General features: G+C 36.4%; 2 protein-coding genes across 16 annotated transcripts in view; both read right to left on the reverse strand.

The window, feature by feature from the left end:
- LOC18424167 (protein MICRORCHIDIA 2) overlaps positions 1-12,344 on the reverse strand; it is a 33,500-nt gene extending 21,156 nt beyond the window's left edge. For 3 of the 11 annotated variants that reach the window (XR_016041324.1, XM_088847697.1, XM_088847695.1), the window contains exons 1-8: positions 12,223-12,344; positions 10,942-11,041; positions 10,424-10,702; positions 10,076-10,150; positions 8,474-8,508; positions 7,997-8,075; positions 7,805-7,894; positions 2,189-2,264 (exon numbers count right to left, since the gene is read on the reverse strand). Coding sequence is in view for 7 of the 11 variants with exons in the window: in XM_088847697.1 (XP_088703823.1) it covers positions 2,189-2,264; positions 7,805-7,894; positions 7,997-8,075; positions 8,474-8,508; positions 10,076-10,150; positions 10,424-10,702; positions 10,942-11,023 (716 nt within the window). In the remaining 4 variants the exon portion in view is untranslated. Of the gene's footprint in view, positions 1-2,188; positions 2,265-2,339; positions 2,428-5,970; positions 6,134-7,804; positions 7,895-7,996; positions 8,076-8,473; positions 8,509-9,592; positions 9,806-10,075; positions 10,151-10,423; positions 11,042-12,222 lie in introns of those variants that run through there. The other 8 variants (XR_016041323.1, XM_020661591.2, XM_011630615.3 and 5 more) reach the window with 5 other exon arrangements.
- A 4,890-nt stretch (positions 12,345-17,234) lies between these two features.
- On the reverse strand, positions 17,235-23,554 carry LOC18424168 (RNA-binding (RRM/RBD/RNP motifs) family protein). Of its 5 annotated transcripts, XM_088847702.1 has the most exons (8): positions 23,474-23,554; positions 23,356-23,375; positions 21,139-21,280; positions 20,233-20,331; positions 20,035-20,149; positions 19,506-19,655; positions 18,749-18,818; positions 17,235-17,842 (listed from the first exon to the last, which is right to left on the reverse strand). In XM_088847702.1, the coding sequence occupies exons 4-8, from the start codon at positions 20,286-20,288 to the stop codon at positions 17,613-17,615; spliced, it is 621 nt and encodes a 206-aa protein (XP_088703828.1). In that variant the 5' UTR covers positions 20,289-20,331; positions 21,139-21,280; positions 23,356-23,375; positions 23,474-23,554; the 3' UTR covers positions 17,235-17,612. The 5 variants fall into 5 exon arrangements, with proteins under 5 accessions (XP_088703828.1, XP_006828824.1, XP_088703831.1 ...); XM_006828761.4 differs by lacking the exon at positions 21,139-21,280; XM_088847705.1 differs by lacking the exon at positions 21,139-21,280 and having other exon boundaries at positions 19,506-19,677.

Below are 23,554 nucleotides of genomic sequence, written 5' to 3' on the forward strand. Positions count from 1 at the left end.
CTGTCACCAAGTAAAATACAGGCGTTTCTAACATCCATATTTTGCTAACATACTGTTTCCTAAAAGTACATGTTAATAGCAAAGGGGCTATATGGTCGCTTGCCCCTCTAATGCAATCAGATGGAACTATGGACATCTGCTTCCAAATTTTCAGAAACCTAACATCCCACCTCTTATATATGCATATTTAGTGGTTTTTCTTATTAAAAAAATTACATATGAGCTTAACGAAGGCAATAATGTAGATTCTAGAATCACAGCGTGGTAGAATGGAGGACTTGATCCCCAAACTGAAATTTCATAATGGATCTTAATTAAGCATCACTGTTCAAAACCCAAACATGTAACTCAGAACCAAAAATTTTCGGGGCCGTGTATCCTAGTTGATGGAAACACACATCTATCTCCCATGATGCATAGTCAACTTCTCATGGTGAAATCCAGATCTAAGTATGAGATTGCATATGGTTCGTGAGAGACAACTATATAAGTGGCATCGCACCTTCTGGAAAGTGCACGCATAAATAAATATAGCAATATGCACATGAGTGTGAAGTTCAAAAGGCACTCAAAGTCGAAAACTGATTTTCACACAATAAAATTTCATACCATAACAACAAAATAAATGGCTATATGATATGGCACTCAAATTGTGAAAAAAATCCCCAATCATCTCTAATGCCCTCAATTATAACCAACCTAACCACCACAAGAAACCCACAAAAACAGGGTTCCCCTTGGTAACACTAGTTGAATTTCAAATTTCAGATCCCAGCAAAGACCCTAACATAACTGCCATAAGCATGATGTCTCATATGATAGTCATCAAACCCAACAAAGAAGTCCCCCTCAAATTGCAGGCTAGGACAGATCACCTGTGTGAATCCGAACATTGACCAACAAAGGATCTCTTTCGTCCCAACTAGACATCTCAGCAATCAAAATGACTAGAAAATCTCTGTGAGGTGTGGTTAGTATGCACACAAATAATCGGGGGCAATATGCAGTTAAGTTATGCCTCAAGAGATAATCCAGTCATTTTGACCTCGTACATATTATTCTATTGAGGCCGAAGGTAAATCTCATTTTAGCCACTCTACATGCAGATCCAGAGAAAAACACTAGCTAATAAACCCTAATCCAACTTTTAAAAGATCAAAGGGTTCCTTCAAAGTCAATTTCCTACAAAAACTTAGATATAGAATCCAAACCACAAGCCAAAGCAGTTAGATGCGCTGGTTTATAATCCAAAGCATCACATAGACAATGATACATCCAAAGAAGAAAGCGTTGCCAAAGATTTTTCCAAAATTTTTAAGGTTTTGAGTTTTAATGCCAAAGAACAGAGTGCATGTCCAATGAATACCCAATCAAACCTCTGGCAATATTTTTACAGTTCTACAAAATACTTTTGCTCAGCACTTCAAATGTACATGAAACTACATAGATTTCAAGCACCTCTAGAAGATTGGCCAACATCTAAACCTTAAGACGACAGAGGAAGTATCAGTGAAGCACCACATATTTTTCATTTTAAGAATAATTTTTCTAATTTTGTAAAATAAAAAACGTATCAATTAATATTGCATAAACAAGTCTAAATCTTGTGTACAAAAAGAACCGGCATTCTAAATCTTTGCAATGCCTCATATTATTTTTAGGTTCTGGACCTCAAATTCTTTGTCAGATCAAAAGGGCCTTGCAACATGATAAAAATCAGACTGGTGAATCCATACAGAAAAGATGGCAAAAAAATTTATCCATTGCAAGTAAGATCTATCAAGCTTATTCGGAAGAACTTCTCTTCATGATATTTTAATACAAAAACATTTTAACTATGGAGAGATCCAGGTGATTAACAGCATGAAGAGCAACTTGTCCCATTAAAGTGAGGATAATATGTACATTCAAGAAGAAATGTTTATCACAAATGCATTGTAAGGTGCCACAAAACAATATTTAAGAAAATAATGAAAGCAAGAGTTCACAACACAAAACAATTTTTTTCTTTCTATTTTTTATGATAAATATGATAAAGGTTGCCTGAGAATACAAATAACCACTTAAAGAAAACTAGCTAAAATGTTAGAGAGGGTAGAATCCATTATGGGGAGCTTCAGGGAAATAATATACCAGGGACCTGATTGTGTAAGTTTTTGCTATATATTTACTTAAAACATCAAGATACCTTCCCTGCTTTGAGCCACTGAAAACGATCACATCAGCACCTAATCGCATCGTACTTGTCTTGAAACCATTTCCATCTGCATGATAAACACATTTATGATCCCCAAAATACAGAAAGCAAAACCCAAACAGACTTGATCAAGAGAACTCACAAGAAAGTACATATTAAAGGAATAGGCTTCAGCTTTATTGGTTAGTTGTTGACAACTAGAACACCATGTTCAAGTTTGATTCCTCCAGCTGACCTACCCAAAAAAGAAAAAAGAAGTGCACCATTGAAGGAAATTATTTTTATATCTGCTCGAGGTTTTGCTGAGTTATTCCAGAGAGGTAAGAACTAAGAATATAAAAGGATAAACAATTCTTCTATATGGATTTCAAAGATAACGAGGTGTGAAAGTTAAGGATTCAAAAATCAGAAATACAACTAAAATGCAAGGCTATGGCTTCAGAACCCAAGTTGCAGTTGTTTTACACCAAATTGTCATGTCTGACAGATCATTCCTCAACACATTATTATTGTACTAGGATGTTTTTGATTTTTTGACATAACATTATGAAAGGCTTTTGCACTACATAGAAGATGATTTTCATCTGATGTAGGTGGCCAAGGTCTCACTTCAATAAAGAAGAGCAACTACTCTTGTACCACTTGCTGGCCAGAGCAGTTTACAACACGGGTACACATGACTTTTGGTATATTTTAGGGTCCAAGCCCTACAAATTCCGTACAAGCTACTATAAGTCCACAAGCAACGAACAAGGTGAACTTTATAGTCAAAAGATAACAACTTCAGCTTTACAGGGATTCTTCTATTTGGGTGCTGTACAACAGTCAGAAAGGCAATGCTACTGATATTAGCAAGGGTTCTATCAACTTATACAAGGGGAGCTACAACGGCAAGGATGTCTATTTGATGCATGGGGACTTGATTACATTCCATTTAGGTTAGGAACAGGTGTAATCGGACCTGCTTCCTACATACATAGAGTTTTGGGTACCATATTCACTTCGTTTGGGCTTCTCTTGAATTCAATTCAAACCCTGACACCGTGGTTCATAGCCACATTCTCTAATCCTCTGAGCTACAGGGCCCACCCCACCTCCATTGGACCTGCTCCATGTTAGGCCAGACTTAATATCCATTGCTCTCACAAGTTTCCTATATCCCAATGGATCAATAGTATGCTCAATAAGCCCTCGTAAGTCTTAAATGGAATAAGCCCTTTTAAGTCCCTAGAACGCCTGCATTAGCGCACAGAACTTGTAGGTCCCTCTTGTGAAGTAATAGCCAGGTGGGATCTTCAACCACACTTCTTTTCACCAAGTAAGATGTAGGAGAGAGCTTTTTGACATCTAATCAGTAAATTGGACCAACAAAGCACACCATCTTGGAAAGAAGAAGGGTTGGTTTTTCCAGGGAGAGAAACTCTCAAAAGAGTTATTTCCACATTTTGAGAATGGTATCACTAATCTAACCTTTGTTTTTTTGAGAATTTGTATGTGACTAGCACTAGCTTAAACCTATCAACTATTCCATAATTTCTTTTGATATCAAATGGCTATTGATTGATAATTTTTGGCACTGAAAGGAGATCCCTAGATTTGATAAAATATAGGTGGAAGATTACTCAATGAACTAAACTGTAGTCTATTGGTTTATCACCATCGATTGAAGAAGAGGATGGTGGCTGTCTGGTGGATGGTCATGAAGAAAGAGTGGGACCAACCAGAACAAGATGTGACATCTATGGTGTCTCTCTCACTGGTGGATGGTCATGAAGAAAGAGTGGGACCAACCAGAACAAGATGTGACACCTATGCTCTCTCTCTCTCTCTCTCTCTCTCTCTCTCTCTCTCTCTCTCTCTCTCTCTCTCTCACACACACACACACACACACACACACACACACCCACACACATCACTTCAATGGGCAGTGATGCCCCATTGCCTTGCAATCAATAGCCTAATGGATTATATTGTGTTTCTGCTATAAATTTACATGACATTAGAGATTCCTTTTATTTGATGCTAATCATTTACTGGTCTACCCTTTGGAGGCCAAGAATGCCAACCTATGGTGTTAGAAAGATTTTTTTGGAAGTTCAAAGAAGAACTACGGGTCGATATAAACAACATGAACAATGAAGAAATCAGACTGTATCAAACATGGAGATGTTCATATATAAGGATTCCGACACCTGTGGAAAATATTCGAGGTACAATTTCAGAGAAATGCACAAAAATTGAGCAATGCAATCGGATAGAAATTGAATTTGAGACCGCATTCATTGGAAATGCGCCATTGCAATGTATCACACCAATCTTCAAGAAACGAGAAGGCGAAATTAAATTCGATTCAATACTAAATATGAAAAAAAGAATTTCCAAAAGAAACAATGGAACATCTCTTCACTATTTGCATGAGAGGGGCAGAGGGCCATGCGCCAAGCTCATCGTGTAGTTTGTCATAACCATAAAAAGATTGTTAGCACTTGTGATTTAAACATTGTCAATAACACAAGTCAAATAGTCGGACAAAAGCATTTTGAAGAGTAATAAGCAGAGCCATTTCCTCAGACTTTAGGGTCTAAACCAGTCAAACCTCAAATTTTGAAAACAAGAGGGAGTGCCTTCGGTCAATATGCAAAATTCTGATGATTTTAGCTCTATTTGGGTGAACATATGCCCACAAGCAGTTTAGCTCTGAACAGTTTTTCGAAATTGAAGAATTTCAAGCTCTTTACATTAATACATATGACTGCTCATTTGAGATTGAAAAACCAACCTAACAACAGCATTAATCATCCAATTTAAAGACAGAAAATAAATAAACTAATCATCCAATCCTTTCCCAGTAAACTAAAGACAGAAAAAAAAGTAAGGAAACCAGAAATTTTAGGACTCCTACTCTGAGAGCAGCAAGCAGAAATTTAGCAAGGCTTTTAATGGGAATAATGAGTCATCAGTTTCATGTAAGACACTCGAGGCCTTCCCACTCTTCTAAGAGAAGAGTATCCCATTCAGACCAAGTCAATGCCAATGTGGAAGCATAGGAAGTCCTAAGTGATTGCTTTCCTAGGATTTAAGAAAAGACTTTGTTGATGCCTGCTGTTACAAGTTCCAATGAAGTTGTGATATTAGACTAGATGCATACATTACGGCAAATTTGAATTCATCATCATCATCTATCCCAACTATGTGGGGTCGGCTACGAATTTGAATTCATACAAATGTTACATGGATTGTTACGAAATATTATCTATCTCTCATAGGAAACCCAAGGCCTTGGTAGTCAGGGTGGCTAAGCCACCGGTTCTATTCTTACCAACTATATCCACTAACATGTCCCAAAAAAAAAAAACCTCTTATTTAATTCTGCAAAATGGGAATGATGCTATGCCATTGTTAGGTTTGGTGACAGCCAAAATCACCACTCCTATGTTTTCCTAGAAAACTAGGGGTATTATAGTCTTTAGGTTAAAGACAAGGGGTTTTCTGAGGAGAGAAGCATGGCCTCAAAGAGATAGACAGTTTTCCTGTGAGTTTCAGGTTTCTCCAGTTTCAACTTCTGGACAGAGAATGCTTCATGGCACTCTTAAGAATATTTTTCCAGTTGCAATGCAACACTGAAAAGAAAGAGATTGATTAGTGATGGTGTCCAGTCAGAAGAGTAGATTTAAATAGTAAAACCGGAAAGGGTTTTGCCAATGTATAGAGAGGGAGAGAGGTATATCTCTTGTACAAAATGTAATCTTCATTGATAATGGATTTCGACTTACCGATGAAATGGAAGTCACCCCCTTGAGGATAAACCTCATAACTCGTGATATTGTGGTATGCTTTTACATTTGCTTCATTTATCGCACTCGATTTGCGGTTGTATTCACTTATTTTGCATCTAGCCGACTATGGATGGGATCCTGATTTCTGGTATTCCTAGTTCTGCAAAATTGAAAGGTTCCAGAAGACCCTACATGTCATGAACTCATTGACATGTGTACTCATGTCTAATAGAATAGCCACGTTAGACACAAAATATCAACACAAAACAAACATGTTGAATCCCAAAATGTGGGGTACTCATATATTATATAAATAAACTGTATTACAAATTGAATGTATGTGCCAGAATCCTAGACATGCATGCCAACATTTCAAATACAAGTGTCCATATTCTAGAAGCCTGCAACCAAATTCTGAATGCACGTGTGCAGATCCCAGAGACCCATCCAAAATCAGATATGTAAACCATAATTCCAAACATGTCCACATATCGACACAACGAAGGACCCACTTTCAGAGTCTCAATTTGTATTTCTGGTGTATCGACACGTGTGTCCTTGTCATTGTGTTGTAGTTATATGTAAAAGACCCCCGGACACATGTCCAAGTTACAACAAGAAACAAATGCCATACCAAGCACGGAGGACTCATTTTCTGAGTGTCTAGGCATGCGCCCATGTGCTGACAGTGTGAGGGATATGTACTTAAGTTCTGAGCATGCATCCACATATTGTCACTGTGAAGTAGCTAACTATACAATGTTTACACTTTTTAAGTGTCTGATGCATTTCTAGTGTTTCAGCACGTGTTATTGCCATTCTGGTCTCCCCAAGTGAAAGAAATACCAGAGGCATATATCCAAGTCGCATAACAAACAAGAATAATACAAATGTGAGATACTAGACCGAGGTTTGGGTGGCCTTTGTAGTTGTATTTCTAGAAGAGTGGCATAACTCATAGATTCAAACATATCCTCAAAAAAAAAAAAATATCGTCGATTCAAACAAAATCAATCATCATCATCATTTTAGCCTTTTTCCCAATTAATTGGGGTCGGCTACATGAATGCAGGTTCTCCAGTCCATTCAAACAAAATCAATAATAACCAAAATAGTTCTGCATCCGCGTTCTCAATTTTCATCAAATACTCATTTCTCAATTTTCATCAAATACTCATACCTAACAACAATATTATCCAAGTAAGATAGCAGAAGACACGTTCATTGCATCTATGCAAGGTATTCTGGCATCAAGGAGAACATATCTAGTACGAAGACAACAAATTCATTCCGTAATATCGAATCACTATGGATTGGCATATCATTTTAGATCAGTTCTGAGGTCCCCATGCATAACGAGAAAGGATGAAAATGGGGCAATGTATAGTACCAGAATTTTAGGTTGATGAAATCCATATATTATTCTCTAGTTAATTAAAAAAGGCAAAAGTTTATATAGAGCCGAAGCTCTAAACAATCAAATTTGAGCCTACCTTCAAATAGTATCGAGAAATGTAGTTTCAATATTGGAAATCTTTGTGATGATATTTTCATATTTATTTATAAAGTTTAAAGCTTCAAAATTAGTGTAGATCGACATATCTATGAAAACTTAAAAATCTTGAAAATTGATGGTCAAAAAATGCTTTACAAAATACACTATTTTCAAAGCTTGCAATCTATTTTTTTCTCATGTCCATGCATCTTGATGTTGAGATGACCAATTTTAAGATATTTGGGCATCAAACCAAACCCATTAAAAAAATATATAGGAAGAATTAAATATAAAAGTAGATTTACCAAATAAATCAAATGAGACTGGAAAACATACATTGCCCAATTGTTGTATTGTTCTTCTTTGAGGAGTAACCTAAACTCATACAATGTCTCATACGCTCAGGATCCATACCACCTCCATCATCTGAAAAGGAAAATAGTGCTGTCAGCTTTCTACCAAAAGTTAACAAATGCAATGTAGCAAAATTGCAACAAAATAAATATCTAGTTATCAAAATAAAAATACCTTGGAATAGCAACACTGGACTCCCGTCCCGAGCATTGTATACACTATCGACTTTGACAAATGTTGCACCATTAGGAATCTGATAGTTCATGAACAAAAACGGGGAAAATGTGGAAAGTATGAACGAAGATAAAAGTAGAGAGACAATGAGGAGGACTAGATAGCAATATAATATAACTACGTAATTTAGGAAAATTAATACAAGGAATAACCTTACATCAATTAGCAACACCACCAAAGCCATATTTACCCAAAAAAAAAAAAGCTATACAAAACAAAGTTTAACACAAAAAGTAGAAATAAAAACATAAAATTCTCAACATGGCATGCTATGATACCAAATTCATTTGATCATTGAGATGCCACCCAGATAACCCAACTATTACAAATAGCTGCAATAAGCAGCTTACAACAAGTAACTCCATGAAGAGATACATGGACAAGTTTATCAATGTCCAAAAGAAAAGGACTATTTACCTCATCAACCGCATTATCAAGAAGCTCAGCTATAGCTGCAAAAGGAAAAGGTGACTAACATAGTCAGTATACCACAACAAATTACCACAAAAAAAGTAGGGAGAAAAAGACAAAAAGAGCGATGCATCAAAATGATAATAATTCAACTACGCCAAATCTAGGCAGACAGATCATCCTCCTTTCCAGACAAATAGAAGAAACAGAACTTCAAATTCCATATTTCGAAAGTAAATGTCAATTAATCTTCCAGACAACACATGAAACCTCTATTGTTCTTCCTAGCAAAATCGAAACCCAAAAAACCCCATTTGACTCTTCAAAACAAAATTTTAAAATCTTAAAAAAATATATTGAACTATTTTGTTTTTGGACAAGATCAGGGTTTATAGGAGTAGAGCCGATAAAGTACTTAAGATTGATGGCCAAGAAATATCAAAAAGACCATTTTCGATATCTTGGGTCAATAATCCAAGAAAATGGTGAGCTTGAAGAAAATGTTGCACATAGAATTAGAGATGGGTGAGTGAAGTTGGAGACGTGCAACTGGAGTTTTATGTGATCGCCGGGTACCGGTGAAGGGCATGCTCTATAGGAATGTTATGAGACCAACTTTACTTTATAGGGCGGAATGTTGGGTGGTCAATAAACAACATATTCATAGAATGAGTATAGCCGAGATGAGGATGTTAAGATGGATGAATGAAGAGATAGAATTCGAAATGAATACATTTGAGATAATTTAGGTGTGGCACCAATAGCCGATAAGATAAGAGAGAGTAGATTTAGATTGGCTGGCCATGTATACGCAGACCCAGTACAACACTTGTTAGGAAGTGCAAGTTAGTTCAAGTGGAAGGCTCAAAAAGGGCAAAAGGTAGGCCCAAAGGACATGGTTGAAAGTATTGAAAAAAAGATATGGAGACTTATGGCCTCATAGAGGGTATGGCCCTTAATAGAACATAATGGCGTAATAGGATTCGTGTAGCCGACCCCAATTAATTGGGAAAAGGCTTTTGATGATGATGATTCAGGGTTTATAGGAGTATTGAGAGAAAGGGCAGGGATAGCCCCAAATTCAACACCTACATAGGGAGGAAAATGACAAAAAATAGACCTTACCAGAGGGCATATTCTCCCCCGTGAAGGGTTTTCCCAAGGCAGGCACCTCAGCAGAGGCCACATGTACCCTCTTAGGCGGCACCACCACTCCTCCTAGGCCCCTGCCTCACCTTGGGGCACCCAAGGATGGTGCTTTTTGATACACCGGTTTCTACATATATAGGATTATCTCATGCTTATCCGTAAACGCATGTATTTTTCAATACATCTATTCTGAACATAGATCAGCATTGAAAGTCAAACTCTAGCAAACACATTACAGCATAAAACCAGGTTACGTTAAAAGAATATCAGCAGATAAATGAAGATGAGACATACACATGAACAACAAAACAAGTTAATGAAAATGACCAGAGAAACAAGCTACAATCATATCAGCGTGGCTAAGACAGCACACTTATATAAGTCTTTGTTTCTATAAATGATTCATGCAAATGGGTAATAATCACATCCTTATAATGACTTCAACAGAGACAAGAACACCTCCAAAAGCCCACTTATGAGAGGTGGCATTAGAATGCAGAAATTTTGGGTGAACACGAACATGATCCATTTGACCTGCATGAAGAAAACTATTAAAGAATCAGCACACCATAATAGGGAACACAAGATGCTCCGTACCCAGGAATATTGAAGCCTAATTGAAAACATAAGGCAAGAACAATAATTTTTCACCTTTCTCCAAAAGGAAATAAATAAATTCACGACTGTTAATTTCATCCACAGAATACAATGAAAGGATCAAATCTATATCAAAGGAATAGTCTACAATGAAATTCAAAATCGAACTTGAATACTAAAAGAAATAAGCACTTGATAAGTGTTTTACACCTTGCCCTGAAGATCTTCTGCTCACAAAATTATCATAGTCTCCCGCTTTCCAAAAAGTGTAGAACTTATTAGCCTGACGAGGCATGTCATTGTACTCACGACTTGTAGATGGAGCCTGAGGTGAAGTCTGAACATTATCAGACCACCACAAACCAATTCTCACAGTGGATGATTCCCCAGTGGATTCCAAAGATGGCATCTGATTCACGTTGATCCCATCTTCAAAACTGCTAACAGGATTTTCTTGGCGATTGTCTCTACTAACTGATGAAACAAAGGCTGTAGATGGAGCAATAATATGAGGTTTAATATCGACTGAGTTGGTAAGCTCGGAAAATGGACCCTTAAACCTTGTAGGTATGTTTTGTACATCAAGCACTAAACTCTTATGACTTGCTTCATGATGTTTTGTGCTTGAAGGGGAATTAAATGAATAAATTTGTCCTTCCATTTCTACCCCTGTGCCTGCTGAACTAGAAGGAGCTTCTTTTTTCACAGGCAAAGGATTGATTACATACAAAGGTCTACGATGAGAGACTTCAGCTTCCTCATCACTACTAAGTTCAATAATGTCAAGTGCATCAGAGTCAGAACTCTCATTCATCTTGTATGTATGAGCTGGAAAACAGAGAACAGAAACATTTCTCAGAATTACACTGCTTGACCAAAAAGAAAATAGTTCCAGACAAAATCATTAGAAAATTAGATTACAAGGGTCCCTATGAAAAAACATATTCTTCCCATGCCACGATAAAAGTATGAAGCAAATATAAAGGAAACCCAACTCCATCTAAAAAACAAATTTGAGCTCAGCAGATGCAAATGGAATAGCCCCACGTTCCTTTTCAGAAGATAAGTTCGGATGCAACCAAGAAGAAGAAGTATAAATCTATATTTACAAAAGAAAAACGACACATAGGAAGAAGAAGAAGATCTAAAGCTTAAAAAGATACTGCATGCAACAGACTCGCACTAAAACATCACTCCATAATGACTAAAGTTATCAAGAACAGAAAACAGGTTTTGAGAAATTTGCAAATATGTACGTAGGAAAACCTTTTAGTCTCGCAATATCAGAACAGGATTTTGTGCAAAAATATGCAGCAACCAACAAAAAGGCTATATGTTCATACCTTATTTTTTGGGCCCACAGCCACAGGAAAAGGAACTTAAATGAATAGGAAAAGACCTTAAAATCTTCTATATAAATTTCTCTGTGCCCCCAAACAACAAACCCAGAAAATTTCACCTTAATACATTCATGAAAATGATTACATCTTGTTCACTAAAACCCAAGAAAAGCGTGCGCATTATCTTGAAATTACTTTACCAGAAATCGAAAGGACAGAAGAAAAAAAAACCAGCTTGCATTTATTTGGGAATTAAGCAAACAAAAATTCAGATGAAAAGGCGACATAATCTGAGCATCATTGCGTTCAACTTATAACATTTTCCAGTTGGTTGGTTATTCCATTTTGTGAAGCCCGAAACTCCAACCCAACCCAATATAGGGGAGAGAGAGAGATTTTAGAAAGAAGTGCATTTCAAAGGTTTTGCATTTTTCCCTTTACCAATGGACCATTCTATGTCTGGGAAACAGGAATGTAATTTGCCATTTGCATGCTGCAGAATGGCAGCAGTTTACTCCCAACATAATTTGATTTCCAATTCACGAAACAACCAATGAGCTACTTCATATCGCAAAAACAAACATAAAATGAGAGAGAGAGAGAGAGAGAGAGAGAGAGAAAGAGAGCCCTTGAAGGTTAATGGAGAATCAGATGAGCATGCAAAAATACCTCGAAGCTTGAAGGGTACCAGGCTAAAGGTGCGTATATCTTTGTAGAGAGAGAGAGAAAGAAGAAGGAGAGAGCGAGAGAGATATGCGTTTTAAAATGGTTCTTTGCACGCGCAGAGCAGCAGTGCTATAGTTAGCAGATGGAGTTAAATGTATTCGAAGCGCCAGTTCACAATGAACAGGTAAAAAGGAAAAACCATATTGATTATAGTTTGTACAAGGCTGAGGTCGTAAACAATCAAAGTAAGGTGCACCTAAATAAAGCCGAAATATGTTGCTTCAATTTAGAAAATCTTTGTGGCTTAAAATTTTCTTTTTATATTTAATTACAAATTTTAAAGCTTTAAAAATACTGTAAATTGAGTATATCCATGAACAGTTGAAAATTGACTGTGTAGATTATATATTACAAATACATCATATTTCAAAACTTAAATTTTATTTTTTTTCATGTTCATACATCTTGAATCGAGATGATCGAATTGAGAGTTTTTTAGCATTCAAACAATCTTTCTAGTGAATTTTTGAAGTCCCATATATGAACTATTTCCATTACTAAAAGCTAAAAGATATTATACCTAATCCATCCATTCCTGTGCATACTCATTTAAGAGCAAGCATCTCCTTGCCAATTGGACAGGTGCTTACTGAAACTAAGATAAAGGATTGGTCTCGAAACATTCAACCTTTATGGGAGGAGGAATATCAAGGGCCTCCCCGGAAGGGCATGTTCAAGATCTGATGTCAAATAAGCTAGTGGATGTCATTGTTTAGTAATATGATTGGGCTCAGTTCTAGTGAGTCTAGACATGCTGGTTATCCCAGTGAATCTAGACGTGTTGATGGTTCAATTGATCCGCCTGGTTCTCCCATATGGCAATTCGTTTGAAATGCCGGTTTTTTCAGATAGCAATTCATGTGTTGGTGGTTCAATTGATCCGCTTGAGCAGTTGATTCTCTCATATAGCAATTAGTTTGAAATGCCAGTTTTATCACATAGCAATTCTAAAACCGGCTACACTTTTTTTAAAGAAATTCATTTTTAAAGTTTTTATTTATGGGTTATATCAAGGTGTCCACTCTATAAAGTATTTTATAACTGTACTCAACAAATTATATATCGGTGCGATTTGTATAAAGCCTAGGCTCTAAATAATCAAATTATAGCCTACCTTCAAATAGTATCGAGAAATATGGTTTCAACCCTGAAAATCTTTGTGATAGCCTTAGAATATATTTTCATCTTTATTTATAAAATTCAAAGCTTCAAAAATAGTGTAGATCGATGTATCTATGAAAACTTGAAAATTTTTAAAATTGATGGTCCAAAAATGCATTACAAAATACATTATTTTCAAAACTTGAAATCCTTTTTTTTTTTCATGTCCATGCATCTTGATGTTAAGATGACCAATTTGAGGATATTTGGGAATCAAAACAATCTCTTCTAATAAATTTTTTTAGGTAGGCTCTAATTTAATTGTTTAGAGCCTCGGCTCTATATAAACTTTTTCCATTATATATTATGAGGTATTTTATAATTGTACTCAACAAATTATATATCGTTGTTTTGAAATACAATATTTTTTTAGTAAAGGTATGTTTTATCCTTGGTTTATAATTGTACCCAATAAATTATATATTATAAGGTTTTTTATAATGGGGTGTGGTTTCTATAGGGTGGCAACTTTAAACAATCCAATTAAAGTGCACCTCCAAATTTTATCATAACATATAATTTTAGTGTAAAACATTCTTAGGATTATCTCAAAATCTATTTTCATATCTAATTATAAAATTTGAAACTCCAAAAATAGCTAAAATCAAGTAGATCTATGAATATATGAAAATCTTGAAAATGGATGATATAGATAATGTGTTGCAAGATGCACTATTTCAGGGACTCAATTTTTTTATTTTTTATTTCATGTTCATACATCTCAATGTCAAGCTCAATTATAGGTTTTCAACATTAAAACAACCTTTTCCGATAGATTTTTTAGGTGCATCTTTAATTCTACATTTTAAGGCTGCAATCCTACATAAACTTTTTCATATTATAATTGTTATATATTTTTGATTTGTAATACAATATTTTATTCAATAGAATATTTTATAATTATGCTCAACAAATTATATACCCTTGATTTATATTATATTATTTTTTAGTAAATATATTTTTGGTATTTGGTTATATCATACCCGTCATGATGACCAAAAATCCAAAAATATCCCTTACCAATGCATAAATGTCCAAAATTACAGTTATAGAATAATGAGGGACCACTCCCATGAGGATGAGCATTGACCGAACCTTTCCCTTGCCTTGTATTTTATAGTCCTTGGCCTCCCAAAATCCAAGGTGAATTCCTTATGTGGGACAAAACTCCATGCAGGCTTTTAAATAAACTTTAGTTTTTGTATATGTAGAGTGAATGAACCATATAATTTGGCATTATCTTTTCCTTCTACAGTGAGATCGGATTTTCGGGCAACCCCAACAAGAAGAAAAGGCGTGAGAAATATGTGAAAATGATAAACAAGAGGCATATGTATGAGCCTTTGGTTTGTGTAAGGGAAATTATGCATAAAAATACCATCAGAAAAATGGCAAGCCCTGTGCTTTATACGAAGGTTGAAAAATATGGGGAGGGTTTTTGTGAACAACTCGGTCAATTTCTACATACTTGAAGAAATGCGTTTACCTCAGAAAATCACCCTTTCTCTCGTCGCATCATAAACAATATCAAATGCATGAAAACAGAGATCACAACCTGAACACCAACATTTCCTCTCTCATCATCTCTAGATAGACAAAGAGTAAAGCCCCATGAAATGATGTGCAGAAACATAACCAGAATGTGATCAATAGACATTCAAACAGGAAACAGCTTATCAAGATTCACTTAATTTTGCAAGACATCAAAAATTTATAATGAGTTATCTCCATTTTTTTCCTGAAGACCAAAATAACATCAGGTACAATGTTTTTTAGTGATTTTTTTTTTTAATTATTTTTAAGGTCAGATCTGGCTGATTCTCCAATCCGGATCGTCGATACACTAATGCAACCTAGTTTTCAGGATGGACGATCTAGGTTGCCGGTCTGTTTTTAAAAACCTTAGTATTTGTTATGGATTTTATCCTTTTTTATGCAGCTACTTATCCATTTCAATATCCTCATCTCAATTACACTCATCATATAGATATGTTGTTTCTTGAATGCCCAACATTCAGTCTTATAAAAAGCATGGTTAATCTTATAGTCATCCTATAAAACTTACCCTTCAGTTTCATTAGTATGCAACAATCGCATAAAACTATGGATGCACATCTCCACTTTGGCCACCTAGTTCTAATCCTATATGAGACATCTTCCTCAATTTCTCCATTCTCTTGGATTATGAACCCAAGATATATTAAATAATATATTTTAGGTATTTATTTGCCATCTCTCTCAAGTCGCAACTACTCCCTTGTATCTACTCGTATTACTAAATTTGCATTCTATATATTTTGTTCTAATCCGGCTAATTTTAAAACTTTTAGATTTTAGAACATCTATCAAATTTTATAACTTTGTGTTGACACTGCTTTTAGTCTCATCAATCAAAATTATATCATCCACGAACAACATACAACACACTACCTCGTAGTTTCCTAGCAACTCGCCCATAACCAAAATAAAGAGATATGAGCTCAACACTAACCCCTGATGCAGGGCCTACCATCACCGAAAACTCACAAATCATTCCACTAATTATCCTCCAATAGTTGAAACTCCCTCACACCTATCTCTTACCACATTAATATATCCTCTAGAAACTCATTTCTTTTCAAACACCCACTAAATTAAATCTCCAGGTACCTTATCGTATGCTCTCTCTAAATCAATAAATTTAAATTATGAACATTCCTTGTCTAAATCAATAAATTTGAATTATAATTTTAAATTTTAAATTTTAACTTTTAATATAGATGGATCACTTTTAGTTCAAATATTGAGAAGTAACATGAATGTGACACTTATTTTAATTGGATATGTTGTTTCATTATATAGATCGGATTTGTTCTCAATAAGTTTTACGAAACATGAAACTTGAGAATATATTACGAAATTGATGAAGGATCCCATTATCTTTGGATGTGAAAACATTGATCTTTTAGACAAGAAAAAAGTTCACATAAAGTGTTAACATTACATGCACAAATGGTTCTCATCTACACCAACTTGTTTATTTGGATAGTATAGATTTGATTACCACATTAAAAGACATGGGACATTGTCATTATACATGTGCATAACATTGCAACTTTACCTCTACAAAGTTACAAACATATATATAAGCCGCACCCTTCTCTCAGTGTTATTGATATACTTTTACTTTCCATAAGCAACTATACAATACCACATATTCAACATTTCTAAAAAGTATAAATTGAAGAAAAAAGCCCGAGCTTAATAAGTTAGCACTTGATAATTTACAATGCTATTTCCTATGTTCAATTCCTACGGGGGCAAGGCCCTCTCCCCATTGATTCAACCAAAAAAAAAAAGAACAAATTGGGCTCGAAGTTTGTATATACCATGCTCCAAAACGTCCAATGAAAAAGCAATTTTCAGATCTAAAATTTCAGTATTCAAATCACCGAATGAGAATATACTTTTTCAGCACTGAAACTATATCTAGGGCAATAGAGTACATAAATACACCTTAATTCTAGCGTTTAAAGTTGATGCTTTTCGTAAACCACAACCCGTGCCCCACCCCCACGCCTCAAAAACAACCCATGCTACACACACACAGGCCCTGAGAAATTGACCGTAGAGGGAGGAGCCCATTCCAAGGAACGCCATTTTTCTCTTTGGCCAGGTCATTCAAGATCAACCAAATGCAAGACGCAAGTTTGGCTTCGAGGATCATCGGTTTGAGCTACATATATAGGTCCAATTGACGGCATCGACATCCCTGGCATAAGAAATTGACCGAGAAAAAACAAATTCCTGCCACAGATCGAACGCATTTGCCATCACTGTTCCAGAAAATATTCTTGAAAGACATTGAGTTGTGTTTACCCTGGCTTTTCCTCTTTCCCTTGTTCAATTACACAATAGAAAAATATCGGAAATGACAACATACAAAACTTCCACGGAAAGGCTCTTACTGAAACGTTATACTTCCCTCGTCTTCCCAAACTCCTAAACTGAAGTTTAAAGCTCATACATCATAACCCAGCCTACAAACACTCAAAGTGATATACAAGCACAAAGGGGAGAGAAACAAGGGCAATAAGATCAATCCAAGGCACTAGTACATGCACAAATATACTCCGTGACAAATTAACAGTAATAAAAACCCAATCCAGAAACTCGGCCCCATCTTAAAAATGTCACCTAGCATAGGCACTAGGACGTCGACCATGGCCACGGTCTGGACTATCATAAGGCGGGGAGTAAGGCAGAGATCTAGAACGTTCCCTTCGAGAGCGGCCACCTCCATAAGGAGACCTGCGTGGAGAATAATCACGACCGCCACGATAGGGTGATCGCCTTGGAGAACGTCGATACCCACCATAGTCTTCACGGCCATATCCACCACGATACCTACCGCGCTCACGTCCTGAAAGATGAACAGATATTAGGACATAACATGTTCCTACGCACACATATACAAATGCATACATACATATTATACAAACAACATTACACATATATGCAGAGGTATATATTAACACATACCTAGAATTCATGATAAGTTTTGACAAAGTTTTATGTTGACTGCCTACCTAACACAACCCACCTTTTTACCCAAGGCTTGGACAGGGTTAAGGGAAAGCTTAAAGCCCTCACCCTTCTTAGACTAAACACATACCCAGGTAGTGGACACAAATGAGTGCTCATATTCATGTATGTATACATATGGAAGCTTATATATGCACGCACAAATGATATACATGCATATATGCATCAAATATTTCTTTTATTTTTATTTTTTTTGGGAAAATGTGTGTAGAGATGTGAATTTGCATGTCTCCTATACGTATGTGCATGTATTCACATAGGCATGTCTATGTATGTGCACGCATATACGACATGTATACGTATAACAGTATACCAGTACATATCTACGTTACAAGGACACATAACACGTGGTGTCCAACACAGATACGTGCATCAGACAATTGGCCTATCAGACATAACACACCTACACACCATTCACGAGGAGTGTACTTTTTAAGTGTCATTAGAGACTTCCATAAAAAACAAATAAGCAAAAAAAGAAGTGTGCATGCCCTGTAAGCATCATATATTTGTGTCACAATCGAACCATATTGACTCACATGTATCGGCATATACACATGGTTATAGTTACTGTAGTACTGCACTATGTGTATACAGTATACCTGTTTTTACATGGCAAGTGTACATGAATATGTATATGCACAAAACATATTCGCATGCAAGGGGTAAAATAATTTGCGAAAAAGGAAAGGCTTTTATTGTTAAAATATACACAAAGACTCACCAGAGTCTCTATTGCTTTTCACTCCAAGGTAGTTCCCAGGTGTTGGGGTCCGAGGGCGCCGCCTCCTAGACTGAAAGGCAAAACAAAGACCTCAGCTGGCAAATCCTTTTACATGCCTTCTCCTTACCACCTCAGTTGTTGAGCAATATGCATTAGTAGCAAAGCAGAGGTAGCATATTATCCCATAAAAATTGAAATTAGAAACTATGATTAGATAATGACGATCAAGACAGGTAAAAGACGAACCAATAGGAAGATGAGTAATAAGTCAAAACATATATACTTTTTAAGATAGAACATGTGATCAAACAAGATGGAGTCCATGATCTGAGGCAAAAGGAATACGAAACACATTCAGGGATTTATTTGTATGCTAGCACCATCAGATGAATGCCAGGTTTTCTGAGATACCATATATATGCCCCACTAGAGTTGTTGGGAATTGTCCGTTGATTAGTCGATAGAGTTGAAGGTGAATGCTGAGGTTGTTTAGTTGGGGCAATATTTGATATGTTAAGTTGATGAGAGATGCATGGGAAAAAGCCATTAGGCTGTTGGCCATTCATCAAGCTGTTTGTGACTTAAGTTGAGATGCATGACTGATCTCATCATCCTGATGGCTGAACCCAATTTCTTCTGAATATAGCAAAAATCTCAAGGTTAAAAAGGCAAGGATAACAGAACCATAATCCTGCCAGCCCAACCCTACCTTTCAAAATTCTTTCCCATAATCAAAATTAGGAGGAAGAACCATTACCTTTTCCACCGTGATGTATCGCCCCTCTAATATCGACTGGTTCAGATACTTGATGCATCGGTCTGCATCCTCAAGAGTATCCATGGTCACAAAAGCAAAGCCTCGAGAGATGCGTGTACGAGGCTCCACAACTAGGCGGCAGCTGGCGACCTATCAAGAACCGAAAATCACACTAACACAATGGGTAAGAAAGAAGGCAGAAGTACACTATAAACCCATGGACTATGGGAAAAACAATACCATGGAGTCATCAAAGCCCATTAAAATGGACTGCAATGGAGAGAGAGAAATGGAACTGTGTGTTCATGTCTTGTTTTGGTAAAAACCACACTTCCTTTCACCATCAAATATCAATAGAGGCGATGACCCAATGGACTATGGGAGAATCCATAATCCATTGGATGATGGTACTCTTTACCCAAACATTAAGTGCTCATCGTGAAACATAGTCCAAGAGCTTGTTATAAAACTCAGCAAACAAAAAAAACCGTGAGAGAAAGAGAGAGTAAAATCCAAGTGTACAACTAACCTTTCCCTCCCGGGAGAAGTGCTCCTCAACGTCCCTTTCTGTAACCCTAGTAGATAGTCCAGTAACATAAAGAGTGTTGCCAGGGTTTACAGCATCATTCTTACTACCCTTGTGCCTAGGGCCATAAAAGATAACAATAATCAATTATTATTCAGTAGTAAGTACACATATAAATAGTCCCTTCTTCCAAACTTCTACCTGTCAAGACTTCCTGATCTGGTTATCGATCTCGATCTTGACCTGGATCTGGACATGGACCTAGAACGTGCTCTCACAGGTGAAGGGGACCGCGAGTACCTAAGTTGCAGTTACAAATTCAAATGACATCTATGCACCCAAATACTGTTCCCAGAAACTTTCTTCTCAGACTAAGTATAGTATTTCCTTTTGATTGTTACACATATTTACACAGTAAACTAGGCCAACATTCAATAGGGAAAATACAGCAAAAAAATCACAACAAATGGCAGCAATAAAAAAATGTCTATGCCGAAAACTATCATCTCATACAGCAGTACAGCACCACACATTCTGGACTGCCAATTTCCAGCAATCTATGAATAGAAATTACTGCTGAAGGGAAGAATCGTCTGTGAACAAAAAACCGGAGGCAACAAATAATAATCAATAGACAGAAAGTTTGAGACAAGGTTTCCGGGAGTCGACAGGTAGCTCACCCATCAAATAAAAAGATAGGCATATTGGAATACCAATGATAGGATTGCTCACTACCGATATGTATATACAAGGCTAGCAATCAAGAAGTTTAGAGATTTTTCTTTATTCAACTGAGCTTTTGGAATGGATTGGAATTCTAGGTGCAATGATAAACATGATAATGCACCAGAAGAATGCATTCATCATCCTATAACGAGTGTGAAGATGCTGTGATGGCATTGATCATTACGCATTTGAATAGAACAAAGTAAATATTCAGTAAAATGATTCTAAGGATGCCACCTGATGGTCACAATCAAGCCTAGAGAGAGAAGATTATTCACAATTTATGCAGGTAGATAAAAAGGTACATGGCATGCTTAAAAGACTAAAGCATAGAAACTAACAAACAACCGCAAACCCGACCACACACAGCATGAAATGGACCTTGAAATAGTATCAGTTCCAATCACAACCGCTATGGAGAGTGCTTGCTATCTTGTTCATATAGGCCAGATGCGCAAATAGGTGCACTGTTCACATCCAAGACAACCTCTAGGACTCAAAGGAGGGACGTAAAATAGTCCAACTGAAATTAAAGGAGAGTTTAATGTGAATCATAAAAGGAGAAACAAAACACAGAGAATATTGACCAAACTAAGTCTGAGACAGGAGAAAAATGGGGCAAATATTAGCAATCTGTACAACTATTATATTAAGCATAAAGAGATACCCTTTCTCAGAAGGGGGAGGGCAAATATCATCCAATTAACAATAAAGTGTTCTGCTTATATGTCAAAATGGTAATGTATACATATAAATGTCCACAGATTAATAATAGCTATCAGGGGGCATGAAGTTTCCAGAATCTAACTGCCCCTGGATACCGTTGTTCTAGGCAATCCATCCACCACCCACTCCAATGGGTATGCATACAGATTCAATAACACAAAATCTGGCAATGTATAACTTGCACGAACAAGAAAAGGCAATGGATACAAGATCTTGCAAAAGACATCTGATTCTAATAGTATACAAGAAGCTCCTTTTCACCATCTGATGGCATCTAATCAGTCTCCTTCTATGATATGTTTGGACCCTAAAACCCTTTTGTCAGGAATATTATGCCTTCCATCATTGCACTTCAGGCCAGACAACATCTGCATTTATAATGAAGCAGCCTGAGCTTCAAAAGAAGACCATCGATGCCTCAACCAGGTTCCCCCCCCCCAGCACCATCCAAATTCATCTTGAAGTTATTTCTAGGAAGTCAACAGCGCTTTCCTAAGTTCAAGGTTCCAGTCTTTGAATACTCAAAGGACATCAATGCCTCCTCAACCAGGTTCCCTCCAGCAGCACCACCCAAATTCATCTTGAAAGGATTTCTACGAAGTGAACAACATTTTCCTATGTTCAAGGTTCAGGTCCTTGAATACTCAAAGACCAGTTTCCGGTAAGTGCAACTATCACTGGGCCACCCCACAAATAAATTACCCAAAAAGAAGAGTAGGCTGCCGAAGAAGGTAACACGTTTGTAATATGCGTCAGATGTAAATGCAATGGAATGATAGTCAACTGACATTGAAATGTGAGGCTGATTCAAGGGCAGCGAAAAAACAAATTTCTACGAAGTCGATACCATAGATGGCATCAAAAGTAACAACATTATCAGAGATACGCAGGCCAGAGATGCAACATCCGTAATATGCCCAACAATAATTGTTCATTTGTTGTGAAATGCAGGTCAATTGAAAAGTGAACAAATTGGAGGAGTTCACTGAGATCATAACCAAATTCTAGGAATGAAAGCATAGGCTATTCCAGTGCACCAACAATATTACATTAGACAATCCAGAAACATGACACTATGTGCTGAACGAACTTCAAAGTGATTTTTATGGGAATGTCAATGGATTTTTACACGTAAAGGGGTAGCATGAACATGGAGATCCATCTATCCTCTGTATCAAATTGAGATACATGAAAATAAACAAATTCAGAAAGGAATTAATCTACATAATACGTCTACTTCTTTACAGAGATACCAGGAGAATCATTGCGTATGGGGAATCTACATATAACGACCGAAAAAGAAGCATATGGATTGCAACATATAATGTCTACTTCTTAACGTAGCACAAACTTGTATTCCTTATGGTTATTTTCTCTTTGGATCAATGAATGGATGTTCATGATCTTGTGATACAAAAGTTGTGGCAATAAAGCAATAAACCAGTGCTTGGAAGAATAATCATCAAAATCACTATGCATAAAATACACAACATCAGACAAAGAGACATGAGTACCCCAAAACAAATATTTACAAAACATTTCATCTCAATTCGGTATATGTAACATGTCAAAAGACTTAGTCCCAACCCCAAGATAGCTCCCAAATAATATGTTTGTTTACTCTCTAAAAAATACATGTCAACAATCTGATACCAGAAACAAATAAATTTAAAGAAAGACTATGATTTTCATCTTTCAGGTTTCAGATAATGAAAAGATGAAACAACACAATCTGTGGAAAATTTATAACAACAAAATATTGGTCATTCCAATTAATTAATTTGTGGGTCACTTTCTAAGAGAAAAACCAAACCCTATGATCAAACTTAATATAGAAGTATCAAGAAGTAAGTTCGCAAACATAACTCATACCTTCTACGAGGAGAGTCCGCCTGCAAATAAATTTATGTAGAAATAGTGAAAAAGTGCTTTAAAATTAAGGAACTAAAATGGAGATCAACAAATAGAGAGATTTTCACAAGAACCATACCATTTTTTCACAAATAAATGAGAAAGAAGAGGGTTTAGAAAACTAGGGTTTGGGGTCTGATCGCGCTCGCATAAATACGAC

This window comes from Amborella trichopoda, chromosome 9 (assembly GCF_054954075.1).
Source record: "Amborella trichopoda isolate Santa Cruz 75 chromosome 9, AtrichopodaSantaCruz75HAP2 v2.0, whole genome shotgun sequence".
NCBI lineage: Eukaryota > Viridiplantae > Streptophyta > Magnoliopsida > Amborellales > Amborellaceae > Amborella > Amborella trichopoda.

Bases quoted from the DNA above. Each gene is read 5' to 3' on its own strand.
- LOC18424168 (XM_006828761.4), bottom strand. The intron at 20,332-23,355 runs GTATGAGTTATG...ACTGCAACTTAG, and splicing joins GCGGACTCTCCTCGTAGAAG to GTACTCGCGGTCCCCTTCAC. The intron at 19,656-20,034 runs GTTAGTTGTACA...GGTTCTTGATAG, and splicing joins ACTTCTCCCGGGAGGGAAAG to GTCGCCAGCTGCCGCCTAGT.